Source organism: Staurois parvus, unplaced genomic scaffold, assembly GCF_062004578.1.
Source record: "Staurois parvus isolate SC_StPar_1 unplaced genomic scaffold, SC_StPar_1.0 ptg000027l, whole genome shotgun sequence".
Lineage (NCBI taxonomy): Eukaryota > Metazoa > Chordata > Amphibia > Anura > Ranidae > Staurois > Staurois parvus.
In genome coordinates this window covers 4,180,571-4,204,788 of record NW_028317823.1, presented here as the reverse complement: position 1 = coordinate 4,204,788, position 24,218 = coordinate 4,180,571, and the positions used below count along the sequence as shown (strand labels likewise).

Genomic DNA, 24,218 nt, shown 5'->3' with positions numbered 1-24,218 from the left:
GAGAAACCTTCAAACAGAAGATCAATCTGCCACTGCTCATTGCTCAAGGAACCCTTACCTAGCATCCTCTGAAGGAACCCTAGAGATCCACAGAACCCTAGTTGAGAAGGTTGATATTTAAAAAGAGAAAGAAGTGCATGTAATTTTGCTTTTCAGGCAATATTCACAGATTCAGGAATTTTGTGGAAAAATGTGTTTTCCCAAAATCCCTCTGTGCCTCCTTAATCAGTAGTTAATGTCTGAAAATGTAATTGCACCTTATAAGCTTTTTTTTGATATTGTAAATTTTTATTAAGGGCCAATGCCAATTTTTTCAGAACATAGTCACAACAACACTTTGGCTGTAAATGTTGCAATGAAAGAAAATCACCATCAGTATAAAAGAAAACAAAAACAGAAGAAATATGAACATAAATAGACAGCATGGTAATCTGCACAAAACAAAAACATAAATCGACATAAGTCTGCACATCGTTGGGTTACATTATTTGTCAAAGGCATGGTACCTAAAGAGGTGTCTGGACTATATAAGGGGAGGGGGGGAAGAGGGGGAGAGGAAGGAAGTCTACCAAAGGGAGAATGATCCCATAGCTCCCAAATAGAGTGAAAGTGACCTGAGTGTTCACCCACTAGAGCTGTAAGATATTCCATTTCCTTGAGTTCAGAGATTGCTCTTAAGAGATGATTTAGCGTGGGAACATCAACTGATTTCCAGAGTCATGGTGTCACCCGTCTAGCAGAATATGTATTTCCAACCTCTTAGATTGCTTAGAGTTACCCCTAAAGTGTAACCCCAAAAGATAATGTAGCGGGACTTGGGGTAGGGTAACACTGAGTACTTGCTCCAAGGCTATTCTAACCATAGCCCAATAACCCGCAATCTGTGGACAAAACCAAAAGATGTGTGCCAAGGTACCTACTCCTCCCATGCACCTCCAGCACTTGTCAGACAGATTTGGGTTGATCGCATGAAGCACTACTATCCTCTCGAAATCTGTGGGGCGATCTAGCGTTAAAGAGGAATTCAACGAATGGAAGAAATGACAGAACTGTAAATAGGGGTATCTAGCAGATACAGGTATTGTGGATTTCCACGCCCTAATCTCCCTAAATGACCGAATCCTGTGTGAGACCAGATTGATCAGATGACAGAGTATCGAATATCCCATTAATTGCCTAAGGGCTCATCTGTGGGTAGGACAGACTATCTGGGAGCACCGGATTATAGAAAATGTTTAACAATGGAGAGCACACAGACAATAACTGCTGAGATTTCACACAAGTTGACCAAACTTTGAGGGTAAATTTCATAGATTCGGGGGGGGGAGACAGAGGTGATGTATAATGTAGAGGGCATAGCAATGAACATGTGTGGATCAGATAAATATAGCATAATTCAATCTCCGCCCATCTATTCTGAGGTTTTTGGGTTAACCATGATAGCGTTTGTCTCAGATGAATGGCTAAATAGTAATTGGTAATATCTGTACCCCTAAGCCTCCATTGTTTTTAGATGACAAAAGAACCATTCTCGCTATTCTGGGCTTTCTGGCATGCCAAATAAATCTAAGAAATGCTTGTTGTAGAGTTTGCAATTGAGCTTGAGGGATCACGATTGGTAGAGTCTCAAAAAGGTAAAGAGCTTTGGCAAAATTGACATCTTTAACACATTTACTCTACCCAGGAAAGATATCTTATAAACATCCCACATTTCCCAGAACAGTGGGGGGCAGTTAGCTTCAAACAAGTGAGCATAAGTTGGGGTTATATGAGTACCAAGGTATTTATTAGATGACATAAACCAATGGTATGAGTAATTTTGTTGGAGCAGTGAGAGATCTTGGGATGGGATATTAAGTGTTTATTTTATAGCCAAAAAAATCACTAAAGGTATGTAAAAGTTTATGCAATGCAGGTAATGACAAGTTAGGCTCAGTTATAGTCAATAGAGCATAATCTGCAAAAAGTGAGAGTTTATATTCCTTCCCCCTCACAGTCACTCCTGCTATGTCAGGGTGTGCTCTGATCGCTACTGCTAATGGTTCAAGACATAACACAAATAGGAGCGGGGACAGAGGGCATCCTGTCTAGTTTCGTTGAGCATGGGAAAAGTATCAGGTGTGGCATAGGGAAATGTAACCTGTGCAGTAGGCCGTACATACAGCACTGTGATAGCATTAAAAAATGGCCTTTGTATTCCCACACGTCGCAGTAATTCAAACATATAGGGCCATCCCAACCAGTCAAATGCCTTCTGAGCATCTAAACGTAGCAATAGTGCCAGTATTCGTGAGCCATGGAGTACGTCAACTAAGTTGATCGTACGTCTAGTGTTGTCCCCTGCCTGTCTCGCCAAGACAAATCCCACCTGATCATTATGTATGATTTTGGGAAGCAATGCAGGCAAATGATTTGCTAAGAGTTTCATAAAAATGTTATAATCCGTGTTTAATAATGCTATGGAACTGTAGTTAGCTGGGGTGATTAGGTTTTTGCCTGGTTTGGGAATGACTGTGATATGAGAATGTTGAAATTGCGAATTAGGTTTTTCTCTGCTCAGCAGAGAGGAGTAAAATTCCAATAGGGCAGGGTCTATATCCGTGATAAATTGTTTATAATATGTGTAGGAAAACCCGTCTGGCTTCAGTGCTTTATGCGATGGTAGCTCTTTAGCAACAGCACACAGTTCCTCCATAGTAATAGGTGCATTAAGATTTAATGTATCTTCCCTTTTCAAATTAGGGAGATGAGCTGAAAAAAAGGCGTCAAAGGAATCTCTTTGGAAAGGGGGGTGTATGTCTGGTGATAAACAGTTATAAAGCTTATGATAGAAGCCTCTGAATACTTGGGCTATCTGTTGGGGCAAAAAGTAGAGGTGCCATCTGTTTGAAACAAAAATTCAGGAGCAGAAGTTGTCAAATGTGCTTTCAGTTTATTAACCAACATCCTATGAGGTTTATTAGCGTATTGATAAAACTTCTGTTTCATCCATAGCAGTTTCTTCACTATAGAGCTAGCCTCAAGTGTCTTACGTTGATCTTTAAGTTGTACCACTAATTGAAGTTTAGGCAAAGAGGGTGAAGAGATACGTTTTTTTTCCGCTCAAGATAATTAGTTCATAAGGTCAGTTTTCTGTTGGAGCATGGACTTCTTAAGACATGAGCTTTCCATTATAAAGAGACTCCTAATAAACGCTTTGTGGGCTTCCCACAGGGTTGAGAATGCTGACACAGATCCTGTATTAACTTAAAAAAATTCACACAATGCTTTTGAAATAGAAGTGTTGACACCTGCTTGACATAGAAGTGTGTCATTCAGGCGCCAATGGCAAGTGTGAGAATTTGGTCAATCTAGAAACAGATCTAAAGCCAAAAAAGAATGATCTGACCAGGAGCTGGGGACAATATCGGAGCTAACTGTTTGTTTAAGTAGGGGGGGTTGAAAGCAAAAGGTAATCTAGTCTGGTGTAGATGTGGTGCACTGGAGAGAAGAACGAAAACTGTTTAGCACTCGGATGTTGTATTCTCCAAATATCAAACAGCTTATGTCCTCTGATCCATTGACGGAAGGATGTAGACTGTTTCAAAACATGTTTTAAGGGCAATTGGCTTCAAAAGGATCTCCTATCACGTGCAGCTGATATGGATGAATTAAAGTCTCCTCTAATAATCGCAAAGGGGTGTGAAGAAGCTGAAAGCGGGGAGATAGCATCTCTAAAGAACACCAATTGATTAGTATTTGGAGCATACACATTAATAATTGTAATACAGACATCACCATAGTGACATTGCAGTAGTATAAATCTGCCCTGTGTGTCTAGTACCGAGGATACCACCCGGATAGGGCAGCCTTTCTTGATGAGAATAGCGACACCAAGCTTTACCTGTGCTATCTATAGTGGAGTATGCTATAGGAAAATATCTGAGGGCAAAATTAAATGAGCTTCCCTTTTTGAAATATGTTTCCTGCATAAGGATAATATCAGCCTTAGACTGACGGAATTCCCTAAGAGCTATCGACCTCTTCCTCATTGAATTTAAACCTTTAATATTGCAAGAGTATAGTCGTAAAGACATGTTGGTGTAATCTGAACATGAAGCAAGTGTATGCAGGGCAACATGACAAATAAACCATGCTGTTCTAACAAAGAATAACACAAAAAACATTGACTGAGAAAGACGCATCCAGTGCGTTGCAATAAAACTAGCAAACACAGAACAAACAGATCCAAAAAAGATTTGCAAACATAATATGAAACCAAAATATGGAGGAGGCCTGAACAGCCTAGGCTGCCCAGGCATCTACAGCAATAGCTGTAGATGTTTGAGGACAACATAGGGAGGGTGAAAGTCAGGCGGTGACTTCTCTTTCAAAATAAACAGCAAATAACAGGACATTATCTGAAAAGATCCCGATAGGGTGTCGGATTTATCCATAAGGAGATATCCGAATTTTCGGGCAAGACATATCAATAGACGTTAAGTCTTAAGTGGCACCAGCTGCGTTTTGCATCTTCAGATGACAGAAGATAACCGGGAAGCAGGAGACCGTTGAGGAATTGAGAGGCATCTTGTTTTTGGATCTTGCCGGTGTACACAACTTCTTAGGAGTGTTGGCTGCTCTTGGTTTGGGTAGGGGTAAGCTAAGGCTTCATCTGAGAGAGGAGGTAGGTCTAAGTTACGCAGTAATGCTTCTCCTTCTTGAAGATCTCTGATTGTGTGTTGAGTGCCATCCTTGGTTACTGTTAATCTGAATGGAAAGCATCATCTGTATATAATGCGATGCTTCTGTAGGTGAAGAGTAAGTGGACGAAGTGTTCATCTCTTAAGCAATGTGATATGGGACAGATCACTATAGATTTGAAATTTTTTCCCCTCTAAATACAACCGAGGCAGTGTTATGTGTGGAATTCAGCAAAGACTCCCTGCTATCATAGTAATGAAACCGGACAAGGATGTCTCTTGGTCTCGCGCCCAGTGGTGGTTTCAGGGCAAGAGAGCGGTGGGCCCTGTCCATTAGCCAATCTATGTCCAGAACTGCTGGGGCCAATGCAGTGAACAGACCCTGTGGATAATCTTGCAGATCAGCTTCTCCTACAGATTCAGGAATGCCGCGTATTCGGAGATTCTGTCTCCGCTCCCTATTCTCCAAATCTTCTTGAAGGGATTGTAACTGGGACATCTGATGTTTTAAAATATGATTATCTTCCTCCAGTACATGTACGTCCTGCACCAGATCATCAAATGTGGTTTCTAGTGGTCTGTACGTTCTTCCACCAATGCTATCTCCCCTCTGAGTTCCTGTGCTATTTTCCCCACTGCCGCAGATATAGTATGGGACAGACTTTGCAGAAGGCTATGTAACTTATCATCCAGAATGTCTGCTGTGAGATATGGGATAGAGGAAGGAGGAGACAAAGCAGAGTGGTGTGTTACCTCCGCCTCACGACCCGACGGATCATCCGGTTCTGCCATCGGGGATGCGTGATCACACGAGGTCAGGGATGCGGCCCACGACACATACTTATCCATATGTATAGGACGCAACTGCTTGGAGGGTGATGCAGGGTACTTCTGATGCCCATGAGGATCTGCAAACGATATGGAGTCCGATACTGATGCTCCTCTGCAGCAATTAGCTAACGTGAGCTCCGGAGGAACTGGAAGAGAGAGCGGTGAAGCGTAGTGGGATTAATGTGCGACTGCCATCTTCAGCCTAGGCGCATGCGCCCCAGTTTATAAGCTTTTATATCAGACTGAGCCCCATCAAAAAAATATAAATTACATGGAGATGGTGCACTGCTGGTAACTGGACCCAAAAGTTGCAAAGCAAGATTATACACACCAAGCCACTGTGTCATCTTCTTAAAAAGGTCCTGGTCAATGTCTTTTCCTGATTCATGATGAATAAACTTTGCCAGGTAAAAAGGAATGACATTACCCTGAGCTTTGATCATGTGTGCTAATGACATTTTCATGAATATTTGCAATTGAATGGAATTCTGAATAATACAAATATGTCTCTTTCTGCATATTATAACCTGTATGATTTATCTACCCTATTAGCCAAAACAGAGTATCTTTTCCATTAATTTAAGTCTGAGGGCTAATTAACATTCCTTTGTCATAGTTACTAATGTTCTCAAACTCCTTAATTTACTTAAACCAATTAAAAATGTGTGAGGCCATTAATTAATGTCAAGATAGAAAAACAATCATTCTAAACAACTCCCAGAAAATGCCCAAGGAAGAGAGTGCTACTTATGGCACCTTTACATTGGCAGAGAGTGATCAGACAAGGGAGTGATAAAACATATGAATGTAAATGTTGTGATAGTTAAGCTGTCCATAGATGGCTCGAATTCAAACTATGCATGAGAAAGCTGAATGTACCCAAATTGTTTGATCAATCAACTTAGGTACAACCAGCCTGTTGGAGTTTACATGCAATTAATGCTAGTGGCTATTATAGCCACTAGCATCCTGGGGAGGATGAGACCCCTATATTGGGAGAATATAATAGCTCCACAGGAGGGATTCCCCCATCAACAATGACCATGTTTATGGAGAAATTGAGTGATTTTCTTTTTCTGTGACTCATGGTTGCAGGAAAGAAATTGCTCCGCCTATGGCCGGCTTTAAGTAGATGTGAGCCAGTGAATGGTGTTTCATAATCAATTGACATTTGTTTTTTTTTTCCAAAATTGTTGTTTTCACCATTTTTCATCCTTGGTGGAATTTCAGGGCTGTTGATCTCCTTCGGTCTCTTTGCAAACACTTCTTGTTCTACATGCACTCCAATGGTGACTGCATGGCCTTTCTTAGGATAGGTTCCTGATGGCGATAACAGTAGACCATGCCTGCTTAATGTGCTTTGAAATGGCCACTTGTAGCCTGTGGGACAAGGGGACAATGCAGGAGAACAATTGGAAACAAGGAGAGATCGTTGTCACCGTATAACAGGAAGTCCCTGAATAAATACTTTTATGGCAGGACCAACAAATTTCAGTTTATTAACAGGTGCAGATTAAAATGTATGGAATATTAACATAGTAAAGCGTATATGGCATTTCAGTGACTGGATTTACATATACCTTTTTTATTATTATTATTATACAGGATTTATATAGCGCCAATAGTTTGCTTAGCGCTGTACATTATAATGGGAGACAGTACACGAGACAGTACAGTAACAATACAATTCAATACGCGAGGGGTTCGAGGGCCCTGCTAATTGGAGCTTACAATCTAGGAGGGAGGGAATAGTGGTACAGGAGGAAATAGCTGTGGGGGATGGAGTGGTAGGAAGAGTGGGGGAGTTCAGTAATTAGCTGAGGGCGGGGTAGGTTTCCCTGAAGAGATAGGTTTTCAGGGTGCGCCTAAAGGTGAGGAGAGTAGGTGATAGTCTGATGGATTGGGGTAGGGAGTTCCAGAGGATGAGGGAAGCCCTGGAGAAGTCCTGGAGACAGGCATGGGAGGAGGAGACCAGGTAACTAGATAGTGGGAGGTCTTGTGAGGAGCGAAGAGTACGTTTTGGGTGGTATTTGGATACTAGATCTGTGAGGTAGTTTGGGGCAGTATTATGAACAGCTTTATACGTCAATGTTAGCATTTTGAATTTTATCCGTTGGGCAATCGGAAGCCAATGGAGGGATTGGCAGAGGGGGGTGGTAGATATGGAGCAGTTTGTAAGGTGGATGAGTCTGGCCGCAGCATCCAAGATAGACTGAAGCGGGGATAGCCTGCGGTGAGGTAAGCCGATCAGGAGGGAGTTACAGTAGTCAAGGCGTGAAATAATAAGGGAGTGAATGAGTTGCTTAGTGGTTCCAGGGTTAGCCTTATTTGGAGATGTTGCGGAGGTGGAGTCTACATGAATTTGTCAGTGATTGGACCTGGGGCTGGAAGGACAGATTGGAGTCAAGGATGACACCTAGTACTCTGGCTTGAGGGGTGGGACTGATGTTGGTGTTGTTGGTCTTGATGGGAAAGTTGAGGGGGGCGCAGGCTGGGGGGAAAACTAGTAGCTCAGTTTTGGAAAGATTTAGTTTGAGGAAGTGGAGTGACATCCAATCAGGTATGTCGCTCAGTAGGATTGTGATACGGGCGGAGACTGAAGGGGTGAGGGGTAGAGATATAGATTTGCGTGTCGTTGGCATAGAGATGGTAGTTGAAGCTGTGAGAGTGTATCAATTGGCCAAGGGAGGAGGTGTAGATGGAGAAGAGAAGGGGCCCGAGGAAAGAACCTGCTCCAACAGTAAAGTGAACAGACATCCTCAGTTTTCAGGGACAGTCCCTACTTTCAGGAGGCTGCTCCTACTTTTAAAGTGTCCATGGATTTATCCATAGATGTACCCTGTGTCCCCAATTCCCTGGCTGGTGGCCCCTTTAAAGCACTTTAATCAGTAAAGCAACATTTTTTTTTCTGTTCCTCCCCTTCCCTCTTACATAAATGCAAAAGATAAATAATATTTACCTTTTTATTGATTTTGTGCTGGCCTAGGCTGGGATAGAGGTGACATGGCAATACCAGGAGGTAGTAACAAAGGTGCACAAGTGCAGCATGATGCAACTTGTGCACAGAGCAGAAGTGTGCGCAAACACAACATTTTTGGTACATAAGTACTATAGTGGCCCGCAACATTTATGTTCATGCTCAAATCTGCCTATGTATACGTAATAATGCAGTGGGCTTCTATAGTGCTCAGCTATCAGAAATAGGGGCATTTGTGTAAATGCGCAGAACTCCACCGCACATGCGTAGATGTGCCACCAGTCTATGCGCAACATTACTTACTGACATTGAAATATGGTTTATATAAGCAAATATATTATCAGCATTTTGCTTTGTTAGTCATTTCTGAATTTCTACATGTAAGAATGGTGTAAAGCACTTTTGCTCCCAGTAGGTGATCTTTTTGTTTGGTCGTGGAGCGTAGTATGGTTGTGAAAATTAAGTGGACAGGTCCTCTGTTATATCCGAGTGGCAGGTGCAGGCACTGAAAAATTGTGTACTTGGAAACAAAGTTTCTAGAATTTACATAATCAGGCCATGAGTATTAAAATGTTACTAAACCCAGGACCCTGCATTCACTATATCTGGTCTCCCACAGTACACACAACATGGAAATACAATTATTTTACTAAATATAAACTGCTAAATACCTTTTCTCATCAGAAGGATATAGCAGTCTTGTACCTTATATCCAGCTGAGCACTGGTTAATCTTGCAGGAGGAGTTTTCGTTCTGCTCTGCCTGTCCTATGAGGCTGCAAGACCCCTGACCCTCTGTCTGGACAGTGCTGATTGGCCCTGTGACAATTACTTGCACTCTCGCAAGAAAAAAAAAACCTCTCTAGCAATACACACCAAACTGAGCATGTGCAGCTTCCCCCCAAGGCTCTGTTCTATTAGCAGATGGATTGGGGACTGCGGAAGAAGCAGAGGATCAGAGAAGACAGGATCAAACATCTTTTTCCCACAGTGCAAAAGATTAACCCCTTAGGTTCCACAGTGAGTATAACAAGCATGCTTTACTGCATATACTGACTGATTTTATGGTTGTGGGTTTAGTAACACTCTAAGTATATATATAATTTTTTTTACATCTATTTATTACATTTAACCGCTTGCCGACCTCCAGCCCGCATGGTACTGTGGATGGGCGGCAGCTACAGGCAAAGCGGTGTACTGGTATGCCGCTCTGGCTGTACTAACACAGTGGGACGCTGTGCTCCCCACCCGCGACCGCTGTGTCCACCAGACACAGCGGAATGAAGATACTGGGGAAACGGGACCCAGTGATTCTGTGATCGCAATGCAACCACATGATCACAATGTTAGCAAAGTAATCAATCTGATTCATAACGGGGCTGCTTCTCTTCCCGGTAATCTGTGTTTGGCCCACAGCTGTCACATGGTACTTGGGGCTAATCACAGCACCCTGTACCATGGACCAGCTCTAGCCAATCACAGATCACTATTAATTTGAACTGTCGTGAACTTAACCCATTCATGACAGTTCAAAGCAAGCTTTGCATTGCAGGAACAATAATCTATATTGCTCCTGCAAAGTGTAAAAAAAAAAAAAAAAATACTGATCACCCTCCCCCAAAGTAGTGAAATGTTTCTATGGTAATATTGTACCACTCTGATAAAAGTATTTAAAAAAATAGTTTAAAAAAGTAAAAAAAAAAACTATTTAAAAAAAAATTTTAAGATATTTTTTGTTAACTACTTGCCGACCTCCTGCCCGCAAAGTGTGGGCGACCAGTGGCTCTGGGCAAACCATTTAAAACCCTTATGTTGTTTTCTCTTTTGGGGTGTGAATGCACCTGCACCCCTGGCTGCCCCTCCTGTCGGTCCAGGGGGAGAAGAGAGAACACCGCATTGTGAGTAAAAGCATTACATTTTACGCACACACTTTAGATAAAGCATATTGAACCCTCTGATTGCCCCTATTAACCCTTTTATCACCCGTCACCCAGCAAGTGCCATTAATACAGTGTCAGTATATAGAATTTTTCACTGATCACTGTATTCCTGCCACTAGCGACATCAGATAGCGTCCGGGTCTGTAAGTGCCCCTCCCAGCTAGGGTCAGCTAGCGTTAGATTGCCCGCACACTGTCACATTCACGCTATAGGTCGCTGATCACCCCCATTACTAGTATAGTGTTTGTACGGATTAATATAATAATCACAAACAGAACTATACTAGTGCCTCCTTTTTATAGTGTCCCCAAAAAATGCAGTGTTAGCAGGATCAGCCTTGTTCACTGCCAGCACTAGCGTTTAACCCCTCCACTGTTTTTCACGGAAGATTTGTACCAATTGATTGTGGGCCAAAGCAATTTAGATGCACAACAATACATGGCCACCCACCCAAATTCAGCTCTTGACAGACAATTCACATGGAAACCTATCACGGTTTCTGAAGTTAAAACCTGTTTGGGCCTAACCCTCAACATGGGCATTACAAAAAAGAATGAATTGCGTTAATGTTGATCTAGAGACCTGATTCATCATATGTGTTCTCTGCTATTACATATATTCCCAACATGGACCAGCAATGTACTGGTACGTCCCTGGACTTTGAGCGGTTATACCGGGATGATGCCTGTAGCTATAGGCATCATCCAGGTATGATTTTTTTCAGCTGGCAGTCGGCTATCATGTAAAAGCAATCTTAGCAACTAATTAGTCTTTTTAACCATTTAAATGGTTAAAGAGACTAATTAGTCAAGGGCTGATTGAAAAACAAAAACGAATGGGTTCCCCAATCCACACATGCCAAGTGGATGAAGGAACATTCTCTATTGTGCCTTTCTGTTCTGACAGTGGGACTCCTTTGCTGTTAAAATACACTGGTCAGCAGCAGCAGCAGTTGCTGATCAACAAAAGTTTTCCAACAATTGCTGTCAGCAGAAGTTGTTCATTGGATCAATTTCTGTCAAGCGGGAACAGCCATAGATGGATTGAAATTTGGACAGTCCCTGCTGAACCATCTGTTGACTGCTTTAAAGTGTTAATAAACCCACAACAGTACAATCAGTCTGTATATGCTTTATAGCATGCTTGTTATACTCACTGTGGAACCTAAGGGGTTAATCCTTCTGTATTGTGTAAAAAGGCAGTTTGATCCTGTTTTCTATGCCCCTCCTCTTGTTCAGATGTCCACCTAATAACACCGCCTGATACCGTAGCCACACGCACATGCTCAGTTTATTGTTATTGCTAGAGAGGGTGTTTTTTTCTTGGGAGAGTGCAAGTGATCAGCACAGGGCCATTCAGTACTGCTTAGACAGAGGTCAGGGGTCCTGCATCCTCCTAGAGATTAATTTACACTCCTTCTGCAAGCTTTAAGCAATGCTCTGCTGGACACTGAAAGAAGTCACAAGACTGCTCTAAATGCTGATGAGAAAAAGGTATATATCAGTTTATATCCTAAATTTTAAGCTCCAAGGAGCAGGGCCCTCCTATCCCTCTTGTATTGAACTGTATTGTTGCTGTATTGTCTCCCGTTATGTTGTAAAGCGCTGAGCAAACTGTTGGCACTATATAAATCCTGTATAATAATAATAATAATATTTACTATAATAATTGCATTGGTTTAGTAACACTTTAATCTCAAAACTGGATAGGCAGCTAAAATACTGTATATCCCTTATCTATATTTATTCAGCTTTAAAGTGGAACGTTCACTATCTATAGTCGGCCCAAGCACATTCATCACATGATACATTCTGACACCTGCTGTAATCAGTTTGTTATATGGTGATAAAAAAATTTGGGGAAAAAAACGCATACACTTTAAAGAGTATGTATGGAAACCAAGTTCTAAAAAAGGGAATTCTTGATATCAAACTTGGTTAAACTTTGCATCCATCTGTATGCAAAGCTATTCTAAATAATGAAATACTTGTTCAGCCCCTCTCAGTGACATGACGCAGTTTTTAAAATTACTCATTCATATAAGTAGTAGAGGGTTGTATATGATCTTGCTCAGTTAGTATTACTTATTTAATGTCAGCCGCGTCTGTATCATCCAGATTAGTCAAAATCTTTCTTCTTTTTGCTAACTGCGATGATATCTGGCCTGTTTGATCTTTGTTCTCTGTAATTCTTTATTTATAAAAGTTCTTTTGCTCCTGAACTATGAGTAAAGAATTTGCAGACAAATTACAGACACAGGTACATAAGTCTAGAACACATATTACTACAATAAATAATGTACACAGTCCATCACTATGGACATATAAGGGCTCATGCAGCTGGGTGTATAGCACTACGTCTGGTATATTTCCCCACCAGGGAGCCCACAGGTCCTACCTACAGCCACGTATTAAGGTCAGTTGAAGTAACCAACTATATGCATGTACAACGTATACAAACGTAGACACGAAAATGTATATGGCATACAACTCAGTCTACATCCAGAGTTGTACATCCGTGTGCATAGACGTGTATATAGTGCGGCAGTTCTGAGCACTGTCACTGTGAGAATCAAGTTTATACCCCAGGATTCTCAACTAAACAGGTTTAGGGGCTCCAGTGGGTTTATTTAATGCAGAGGAAACTGGCTTTTCAGTTTCCTCGTTTGTTCCTAAAGTCTGTTTTGGGATCTGGAGCCTGTAGATTTCAAAGTGATCTGGGAGGGATGAAATCTCCTAGTCCTGGGTCCAGGTTTTCTTAATCCCCAGCATAATAATTGTACAGGTGTGTGCAGGGCTTTAAAGAATGACCTGACTAGGCTTTAAAGAATGACCTGACTAGGCTTCTGGGCTCCATCCCGGCAGACAGGAGGTCATTGCCCAGGAGTCAGGAGAGCTCCACCTAGGAGAGGTGGGAGCCAGAGCAGCCAGGGGCTGTATACCTCAGAGAGCCATGAGGCTAAATATTTGTTTCATTTGTATTGATGGTGGATATCCCTGCGTGGGAAACCAGTATTGTGTGGAACTTTCCTTTAAATAAAATTGGATAAAAATGCCCTTAAAAAGAAGGAAGCAAGTGGCTTTGTGCTTTAAAAGACTCTACCCTTGATGCTAGTTCTCACAATAGGTATCACGTACCTGGTGATGGTGGACGATGGAGAGAGGGCTTCCCTTGTGTCAGGACAGGAGCTGAGGAACGGACAGGCAGGCCTAACAATGTAACGCACTGGCTGACGACAACCACCACCCACAGACCAAAGTCCCTCAGGGCGCGGAGTCTAAGTCCCAGGCTGCCCTTCACCAGGGCCCCTGATGGTGGGGATGGACTTGACGCAGCCAGGAACCAGGTCGCGGCCCCCGAGACACCTCAGCTGCGGTAATGGCCGCCGCCAATGGCGTGTAGCTGGTGGAAGAGACAAAAGAGTAGTCAGACAAGCCGGGGTCAACAACAACAGGACAGAACAGTACAGGACAGCAGACGAGAATCACAGGTCACGAGCCGGGTTCAGCAACAGAGGGTCAGATCAAAGGAGAACACAAAGAATAGTCAAGACAAGCCGAATCAGATACCAGGAGAGTCACGAGAGTCAGAACAGAGTAACAGCAACACAAAGACACAAGACACAAGTGCAAAGAGCATGTGCGGGCCACAGGCTTATATGTCATCAGCCACACCCCTCTGGAGGATGGACCACAGAAACCTGAAGGCATAAAAGGGCTCCCATCATGCACAGCAGAATCCAAGATGGACACCAGCACATGAAGTAACATAACCACAGGAAAAAGGTAGGACCTTGACAGTACCTCCCCCTCAAGGGCCCCTCCCCCTCCGCGGCTCAACAAAAGGTTTCTGAGGAAAGCGGGTATGAAAAGCGCGGAGGAGGGCAGGAGCATGGACATCCGCGGAAGGAACCCAGGAACGCTCCTCGGGACCATAACCGCGCCAATGAACCAGGAACTGTAATTGACCGCGCACCAATCGAGAGTCCAGGATCCGGCTCACCTCATACTCCTCATGACCGTCAACCCGGACAGGACGGGGCCGAGGAAGAGAGGTAGTGAAGCGATTGCAGATCAGAGGTTTCAACAGGGAAACATGAAAGATATTGGAGATCCGCATCCCAGACGGAAGGGCAAGTGCATAGGCCACCGGATTCACTTTGCGGAGAATGCGGAAAGGACCGACAAAACGGGGAGCCAGTTTGGGTGTGGGCACCCGAAGATTGAGGTTGCGAGTAGACAACCACACCCGATCGCCGACCTGGTATGAAGGAGCGGGCAACCGTCTGCGATCAGCCTGGAACTTCTGGCGCTGAGCTGAGTCCCTCAAGGCCCTCTGGATCTGCCCCCAAGAAGAACGCAGGGCAGCAAGATGGTTCTCCACAGCCGGAATGTCCTGTGGTGAGAACCTCTCAGGTAATACCGCGGGTTGAAACCCATAGTTGGCCATGAAGGGAGACATCCCGGTGGAGGAGTTGACCGCCGAGTTCCTGGCAAACTCTGCCCACGGCAGGAGTACGGCCCAATCATCCTGATGGTCTGAAATATAACACCGAAGGAATTGTTCTAAGGCCTGATTGGAACGCTCCGCAGCCCCATTGGACTGCGGGTGGTAGGCTGATGAAAAGGAGAGACTAATACCCAACTGGGAGCAGAAGGCACGCCAGAATCTGGACACGAACTGACTCCCGCGGTCTGAGACAATCACCTTAGGTAACCCATGTAGGCGAAAAATCTCCCTGGAAAAGACCGTGGCCAGTTCCTGCGCTGTGGGTAATTTCCTGAGTGGAATGCAATGGCACATCTTGGAAAACCGATCGACGATCATGAGGATGACCGTATGACCCCGAGACACCGGGAGGTCTACAATAAAGTCCATCCCTAGATGTGACCAAGGACGCTCCCCATTGGGAATGGGTTGCAGAAGACCCAAAGGGAGATGCCGTGGAGACTTATTCTGGGCACAGATCGAACATGCCGCTACATAAGAGGCAATGTCGGCACGGAGGGTTGGCCACCAGAATAAGCGAGAGACGACCCAACACAGCTGGTTCTTCCCTGGATGCCCGGCAGTTTTGGCGTTATGGTAGGTACGCAGCAGGCGGGTGCGCAATCCCTCGGGTACGAAACATCTACCCTCTGGCCTCCCGGGAGGAGCATCAGTTTGAGCCGCCAAAATCTGCTCCCCAAGGGGAGAGGTCAGACTGGTGCGAATGGCAGCCAGGATCTGATCTGGAGGTATAAGTGAGATTGGCTCAGAGTCCTCCCTGGACAACTCAGAGTATTGCCGTGATAACGCATCAGCCCTGACATTCTTGGAACCAGGCAAATATGAAACCACATAGTTGAAGCGTGACAAGAACAGAGCCCATCTGGCCTGGCGGGGTGTCAATCTCTTGGCCTCCGAAAGATAAGTCAGGTTCTTGTGATCGGTAAGAATGAGGACCGGAACCGCGGAACCCTCGAGCAGGTGCCTCCATTCCTTGAGAGCCAGAATGATGACCAACAACTCCCGATCTCCAATCTGGTAGTTGCACTCAGCCGAGGAAAGCTTCCTGGAGTAGAACCCGCAGGGAAGTAGGGGTCCATCGGGCGACCGACGCTGAGACAGGAGAGCCCCTACTCCCGTCTCGGAAGCATCAACTTCGAGGACGAAGGGCAACCCAGGATTGGGATGCGAAAGAATCGGAGCCGAAGCAAAGGCAGCTTTCAGAGCCTCGAAAGCTCTGATGGCCTCGGATGGCCACTCGTGAGGGTTACTCCCCTTCTTGGTTAGGTCAGAGAGAGGCTTTGCCAATGTGGAGAAGTTCCTGACGAACTTCCGATAGTAGTTGGCAAAACCCAGAAAGCGCTGAATGGGCCGAAGACCATTGGGACGAGGCCACTGCAGAACTGCCGCAACCTTCTGAGGGTCCATGGAAAATCCCTCCGCGGAAATTATGTAGCCCAAAAAGGCAACCTGGGATCGATGGAACTCGCACTTCTCGAGTTTACAAAAGAGTCCGTTCTCACGCAATCGTTGCAGCACCTGCTTAACATCCTGGACATGGGACTCCATGGAGGTAGAGTAAACCAAGATGTCATCCAGGTAAACCACTACGCATTGCTGCAACAAATCACGAAGGACATCGTTTATGAATTCCTGAAAGACCGCGGGCGCGTTACACAATCCGAAGGGCATCACCAGGTATTCGTAGTGCCCAGTTCTAGTGTTAAACGCGGTCTTCCACTCATCCCCCTGTCTGATCCGTACGAGGTTGTACGCCGCCCTAAGGTCGAGTTTGGTAAAGACCGTTGCTCCCTTAAGGCGGTCGAATAACTCAGAAATCAAAGGAATAGGATATGCATTTTTAATGGTAATCCGATTGAGACCCCTATAATCGATGCAGGGCCTCAATTCCCCACCTTTCTTCTTTACAAAAAAAAACCCCGCTCCTGCTGGGGAAGTAGACTTACGAATGTGCCCCCGGGAAAGCGCATCCACCACGTACTCCTCCATGGCCTTATTCTCCGCAACCGAGAGAGGGTCAGATCAAAGGAGAACACAAAGAATAGTCAAGACAAGCCGAATCAGATACCAGGAGAGTCACGAGAGTCAGAACAGAGTAACAGCAACACAAAGACACAAGACACAAGTGCAAAGAGCATGTGCGGGCCACAGGCTTATATGTCATCAGCCACACCCCTCTGGAGGATGGACCACAGAAACCTGAAGGCATAAAAGGGCTCCCATCATGCACAGCAGAATCCAAGATGGACACCAGCACATGAAGTAACATAACCACAGGAAAAAGGTAGGACCTTGACACCTTGCGGCTAAGTTCCGGACTCCCTTGAGAGTGGGACAGGGGGAGTCTGGCCCAAAGTTGCACAGGTTGCCTGTAGGAGTGATGGTTGGTGGTCCACTAGGAAGCACAGCTGGTGTACGGGGATAGGTCTGCAGACAGGAGGCGCCTGTGTGTGGTATGCAAGCCCTTCCAGGATTTGGATGTTTACTGGGTAGTTGGTTCAAGCCAAGGTCAGGTACCAGGTGGGAATCAGAGGGGTTGTAGTCAGATGGGATAGCCGAGGTCATTCACAGAGGAGCGAGAGAGAGAGTATCCGTAAGCCAAGCCGAGGTCAGATCAGGGGTAAATCAGAGTAGACAGGTCCAGGAGCAAGCCAAGTCGGTAACAGGAAATCACAAGGGTACGGGGAGCTAGAGATCATCCAGCAACTAGAGGAAGTGATGAGCCTCCTTATAAATGCTGTCTGGCACCAGACTGAGGCTGATGTGTACTTCTGCGGCCATGTAGAGTATTGGCAAAAATGCCATATCTTCCAGAACACCTGCCGTGGACAGGACCCTGACAATAGGTAGTACTTACGTATACATGTGTATAGCCACATACAAATGTTGGCTTCTATAGGCACTGCCGATTTGCATGACCCTCTACTATGCGGTCGCTGTGATAACCAATCTCAACTATCACTCATGTAAACAGTGTAGTGTTTATATTGGTAAGACTGCCCTTTCTTCTTACAGTGAAGGAAAGGGGAGGAATGAGGAACTATTGAATGAAAAAATGGTGTAAAATGCTTAAAAAAACAATATATCAAAGCAGCTGGCATAAAAGGCGAACCTCTCAAACCTCCTAATCAATAAAACACAACAATATGCAGCGCTATGGTGTAAAATGCTTAAAAAAACAAATAAATAAATAGGTAAACACAAGTGAGATTCTACAGAGTGCCAAATAACACAATGAAGTGGATAAAACGTTCTGATATGATATATAAAGTGCTCAAGGTGATGAAATGAATTATATTAGAGTCCAAAACAGCAAAACGCCTTAAGGTGCAAATCCGTGATTCCTGTGATAGTAGATGTATATTGCACTAACCCTCAAGGTTAAGTTCCTGGTTATACTGCACCTCTGTGAGTGTTCCCCCCCCCCGCTGGATGGATGTCATGTCTCTGGAGATGTATGCTGAGTGTTGCCTGACATGCTGAGGTTTGCCAGATGACCCACAAAGTCCTGCTGTTCCAGATCCAGTTGACCAGGAGTGGTTTGAATTACTCAAATGCGCATTTTATTGCACATTCTGGTTAGTGCAATATACATCTACTATCACAGGAATCACGGATTTGCACCTTAAGGCGTTTTGCTGTTTTGGACTTTAATATAATTCATTTCATCACCTTGAGCACTTTATACGTCATATCAGGACGTTTTATCCACTTCATTGTGTTATTTGGCATTCTGTAGAGTCTCACTTGTGTTTACCTATTTAATTATTTGTTTTGTTTTTTTAAGCATTTTACACCATAGCGCTGCATATTGTTGTGTTTTATTGATTAGGAGGTTTGAGAGGTTCGCCTTTTATGCCAGCTGCTTTGATATATTGTTACCTTGCGCTCGTTTGTTTATTTTAGGTGCTATATAAGTACCTGTGATAAATAAATAATAAAAAAATTAGTTCCAGATCAGCAGCAGTTCATTCATCTTCATCATCCCACTGTATCGGACCTGTACAGTAACCCCTTCACTACCTCTGTGCACGCCCTTTACATTTATTGGATTAAGTGCACCAATACCAAGCTCCATGATTTAACCCCAACAATACCAGTATGTTTCTTTATTTACAAAAAAATTGTGGCAAAAATGAGGTCACCTTGGGGTGTCTACTTTCCAAAAAAGGGTCACTTTGGGGGGTTACATAGTTACATAGTTAGTCGGGCTGAAAAAAGACAAAAGTCCATCCAGTCCAGGTTTTGTACTGTCCTGGCATTTTTATTTGATATGTTTTTGTATCAGAAAATAAGGGAAACATTTTTTCAAAAAGTTTATCCTTTTATATAATAAAAAATAAAAAGCTTAGTGGTTATTATAAACCACCAAAAGAAAACTCTATCTGTCTAAAAAAAAGAGATATCTGTATTTGGGTACAGCATTCCACCAGTGAGTAACTGTCAAACAAGCTCAAACAAACTATCACATAACTGAAAAATGGCCTGGTAATGATGGGGTATTACAGGCTGATTCTCAAGCAGTTTAAGTGTAGGTTAGGGCGAAAAACATACATAGTAGCAGTACATATATGCAATACATGCAATTGCCTATGTTTTATCCCTTTAAAGGCCCTGCAAGTACAAAAAAAAACAAAAAATCTGTTGATCATCAAGAAATGACCTCTAGTTGTAGCCAACAACACACAGCATGTTTGTTCACAGAGTGGTGTCAGCCCTGCCCATTTGTCTCTTGCTAAATTATGGAATCTCCCCCCTTCCCCTTTTCATCTCCAAAACATAAAGAATCTTGGATCTATATGCCAAGATAACTAGAAGGACTAATTAGCCTCCTTGAGATAACCCAAAAGTGTGCATATGACAGCTTTAAAAGTCTGACATGATCCACTGGTGTTTTATTTTTTGGACAAATAAAAAACAAGAAAAAAAAAACACATCCAATAGTTGTTTGAATCTTGAATGAAAACACTGATAAACTAATTTTTGAAATGATACTGGATTAAATGGGGGCCTTTTATATCCACCTCTGCTTACATTTAAAAGGTTCACTCCCAATATATGTATCAGGGATATAACAGACCACTTCCTTAAAAAAAATAAAATAAACTAATAACTTTGGACTGAATTTGCTATATGTTTTGCTCTTATCACATTATCAATGATGCTTTTCTTTTTCTTAAACATTTCCTCGATGTTTTATCTTACTGTGTTTTAGGATGTAGCTATATTGACTAATACCAAGAGGAATGCCACAGTGGTGTGCCATGACACTGTCTCATTGCTTGCCATATCTAAACAGGTAAGTGTTTTTAATAAATTTTAGAGCTATAAAAACAGTATTCTACTGCCACACAAGTGAAGCCCATTTGGGGATCAGCGCTATATAGGTATCCACCACTGGAACTGAACACATGCCATAAGGTTCAAGTGTGGTCTTGAGTGGACTAACTAGTTTGGCATGGCCGACCATATCTCTCTGTTGACCGCAGTAGAATTTGGAACTTTCTATCAGAAGATTGAGCTAATGATCAAAAAAAGAGAAGGCTGGGCTAAGCTGCTCATTCTGCTGCTGCAGTGACCATCAGGGCTGCTGTTAGAAACCATGAGGCCCCATGTAGGCAACCTGACAAGGCCCCCCTCCCAAAAAACACATTTTACTATGCTTCAGTTATAAGTGGACACAGTGAGTGATCAGTACCGATCACTCATTGTGTTCATTCAGGAACCAAAGGGGCTGGTAAATGCGACATATTTACCAAATCTTTCCCCCACTCTACATCCTCAAAGATCCTATTGTGTGCTTAGAGCTGCCAGTGGAAAGAAGATGAGGGAAGCCGGCAGCACTGTGAGGGCACACAGGGGGGTCTGTTCTGCAGGGGGAAACGTATGGTGCACAGGGAGGGTGATGACGAAGTGGGGGAGAATTACTGCAAATGATGCCCTGTATGGCTCTCTCTGCAGAAGCTGAAAACCAGTGGGAGGGAGATGAGAAGAAGACGGTTTTCAGCTGCTGCAGAGAGAGCCATACAGGGGATCGGTTCCAGTAACTGCCCCTTGTTGTGCCAATCACCCTCCCTGCCCACATCCTATTCACCCAACTTCCTGGGCCCCCCTGCTGGTCTGGGCCCTGTACAGGAGGACTGGTGGTACTCCCTTTTCCACAGCCCTGGTGACCATTACTAGAATTACAATATTTAAAATCAAGATGATAATACAACATTATTGAGCTACTTGTAGAAAAAGAATAAAGTAACTGAATATGTATCCACACCACTGACTGCAGAATTAAACTAACACCAAAATAATTGCCTTTAAAGTACAAGATGAACTTCACTGCTATTAGTTACTTCTCAGAATTAGCATGTGGAAAGTCACCAGTAAATAAATGTCACTCGAGCTTGTCTGCAGATATCAATGACACGTGCTTCAGTATGTAGTTTTTTCAATTTTCTGACTGCACAGAAATAAATCACACAGCGTGTAATGAAACCCTCCTTCGTTTACATTGAGTAATATACGAGCCCGGTAATTCACAGCATAATTTTAATATGATGTTCTGATTATACATTATAGTACCAATTTCAGTCCTGCCAAGTGATTAATGGTAAAATATATTCAGAACGAAGGAATCATTTCTGCAAATGTTGTAGAATATGAGAGATTGATTAGAACCATAATGTTATACAATTGACTTAGCTCATCATTTTATTTTCTTCTACAAAAAAGAGGATTTTTTTGGGAAAAAAAAAACTTCAGTTCCAGGAACTCTTGTCCTTCATGGGAGCTGAGGCTGTTTTTTTCTAAATCTGTTCATTTTATAGTAGTATATAATCATTAAATAGATGGTCTAATTCTTGCAGGAAAGACCTTCGTTATTTTTCCAGTAGAAGCTAATAGTGTACTTATACATATTCTATATTACTTTTCGACTTTTCTACAAAAAAGCATTTATTTATATAGCATCTACAAACTGTTCACTTCTTTACAAACTAGACAGTGTGTTCATACAGACTAGACAGTTATACAGTGGAGCTTCAAATGTCATGTACCAACTACAATTTTACAAATATATCCTTGGACCAAATTTTGGGTAAGGCTAGGTTCATATCTATGCAGGCTGCAGTTGATGCATTTTTCTGGTGTGTTTTGCATTTTTGAATATGCGTTTTTGATTGGGGTTTTTTTTTGGCTAATAGGGAAACATGACAGTTCTTTTCATGTAGTGAGACTTTGATGCGACTTTACAATCTCTGGCACTCAAGTAGCATCAAAGTAGCATCAAAGTAGTGTGGGAACCTTTATGTGTCCTCAGGTAGGGTTAAGGGCTAGGGTTAGGGTAAATGTTAGGCTTGGGTTACGGGATAGGGTTAGGGTTACATGTTAGGGTTAAGGACTAAGGTTGGGGTTAAGGGCTAGGGTTAGGATTAAATGTTAGGGTTAAGGGCTAGGATTAAATGTTAGGGTCAGGGTTAGCAGAAAACATTAGGGTTAGTGGTAATTATTAGGGCTAGCTGTAATTGTTAGGGTTAGCATTCTAGCCCTAACAATTACTGTAAACCCTAACAATTACTGCTAACCCTGACTTTATCTTTAACATTTAACCCTAACCCTTACCTTTAACCCTAGCCCTTAACCCTAACCCAAGTCCTATACCCTAACCCTAACATTTAACCCTAATACTAGCCCTTAACCCTAACCCAAGTCCTATACCCTAACCCTAACATTTAACCCTAATTCTAGCCCTTAACCCTAACCCAAGTCCTATACCCTAACCCTAACATTTAACCCTAATCCTAGCCCTTAACCCTAACTTTGGACACATAAAGGCTCCTGTACTACTTTGATGCGACTTTGATGCTACTTTGATACTACTTGAGTGCCAGTGAGTGTAAAGTAGCATTAAAGTCACATCAAAGTCACACTACATTAACAGAACTGTCATACTTTCCTATTAGCCAAAAAAAATGCATCAAAAACTCAACGCTTACGTTTGTGGTGCAGGTCCATTGAAGTCTATTACATGCAAAACGCAGTCTTCTGCTGGAAAAAATGTCCCTGACCCATCAGCAAAAAATGAACAGATGTGAACTAGATCCATAGGAAACAATGTTAAATGGGCTGTAGTGCGTTTCTGCAAAATGTAAAATGCACTAAAAAATGCATAGGTATGAACCAAGGGTAAAAGTTGATAAAGCTAAAGTTTAATCTCCTTATACTTTTTCCTTCCTTCATTTCCCCCTGATTAGCATACTAACGAAATGCTTAAATAAAATCTTTCCATTTTAATTACATACCTTATATTTGATCCAATTGAAGGCTGGGCGACGGGCAGGTGGAACATTCCTCCATGTTTCATTGGGTACCTAGTCTGGGTCACACAAGAGGATTGCCCCTGTCATAGGTTCTTCTGAGCTATGCTAGACACCTTAACAGGATCACTCTATTTTAGACATGGGGTACCTTTATTCTGCCGTTTTCATCAATGCCATGGGACAAGGCTGAGGCCACCATCAAGGAATAATCAACTGTAAAGTAGGCCTCTGCTCTTAGGCATGATTGTACACCATGTACACTTGCATGACAACTGTCTTCTGGTAGCAGAATGGGGCCCCACCGTGCACCTAGCGTGGCTTAGTATGTGCACTTAAATTAGACCTTAAATTGTTACTAAAGCCACAACAGTAAAATCAGTCTATATATGCAGTAAAGCATGTCTTCTCTGATCCTCCCCTCCTTCCAGTGTCCCCCTCTTATCTCCTGATAAGACATATCGTGTGGAGACACTCTGCACATGCTTAGTTTGGTGTGTATTAATAGGTTTTTTTTTCTTGGGAGAGTGCATGTGATTAGCACAGGGCCAATCAGCACTGTCCAGACAGTGGGTTAGGGGTTCTGCATCCTTCTAGAGCAGAAAGAAAACTCATCCTACAAGATTAACCAGTACTCTGCTAAACACTGATAGAAGTCACAAGACTGCTCTAACTGCTGATGAGAAAAGGAATTTAGAAGTTTATATTTAGTAAAATAATTGCATTTCCATTTTCTGTGTACTTTGGGAGACCAGATATAGTGAATGCAGGGTCCTGGGTTTAGTAACACTTTAAGCTTCCGTACCCCTGTACAGGGTGGGAACCTCAGCGGTGCAGATCCGCTCTCATTGCTATGAGATACAGACCAATGGTGGAAGGAGTGCCAACAACATCTCCCTCGATGCTAGAGGCCATACCACCTGCAACAGGCACACGGCAATGACAGGCTGCTGGACTGACTGTTAGCCTCC

At 43.2% G+C, this 24,218-nt stretch overlaps 1 protein-coding gene across 2 annotated transcripts in view; it reads left to right on the top strand.

The window, feature by feature from the left end:
* Positions 1–24,218, top strand: part of LOC149471142 (cyclic nucleotide-binding domain-containing protein 2-like) — a 349,105-nt gene that overhangs the window by 167,768 nt on the left and 157,119 nt on the right. For both annotated transcript variants that reach the window (XM_089656547.1, XM_089656541.1), the window contains exon 8: positions 20,154–20,237. In XM_089656547.1, the coding sequence (XP_089512673.1) occupies positions 20,154–20,237 (84 nt within the window). The remainder of the gene's footprint in view (positions 1–20,153; positions 20,238–24,218) is intronic.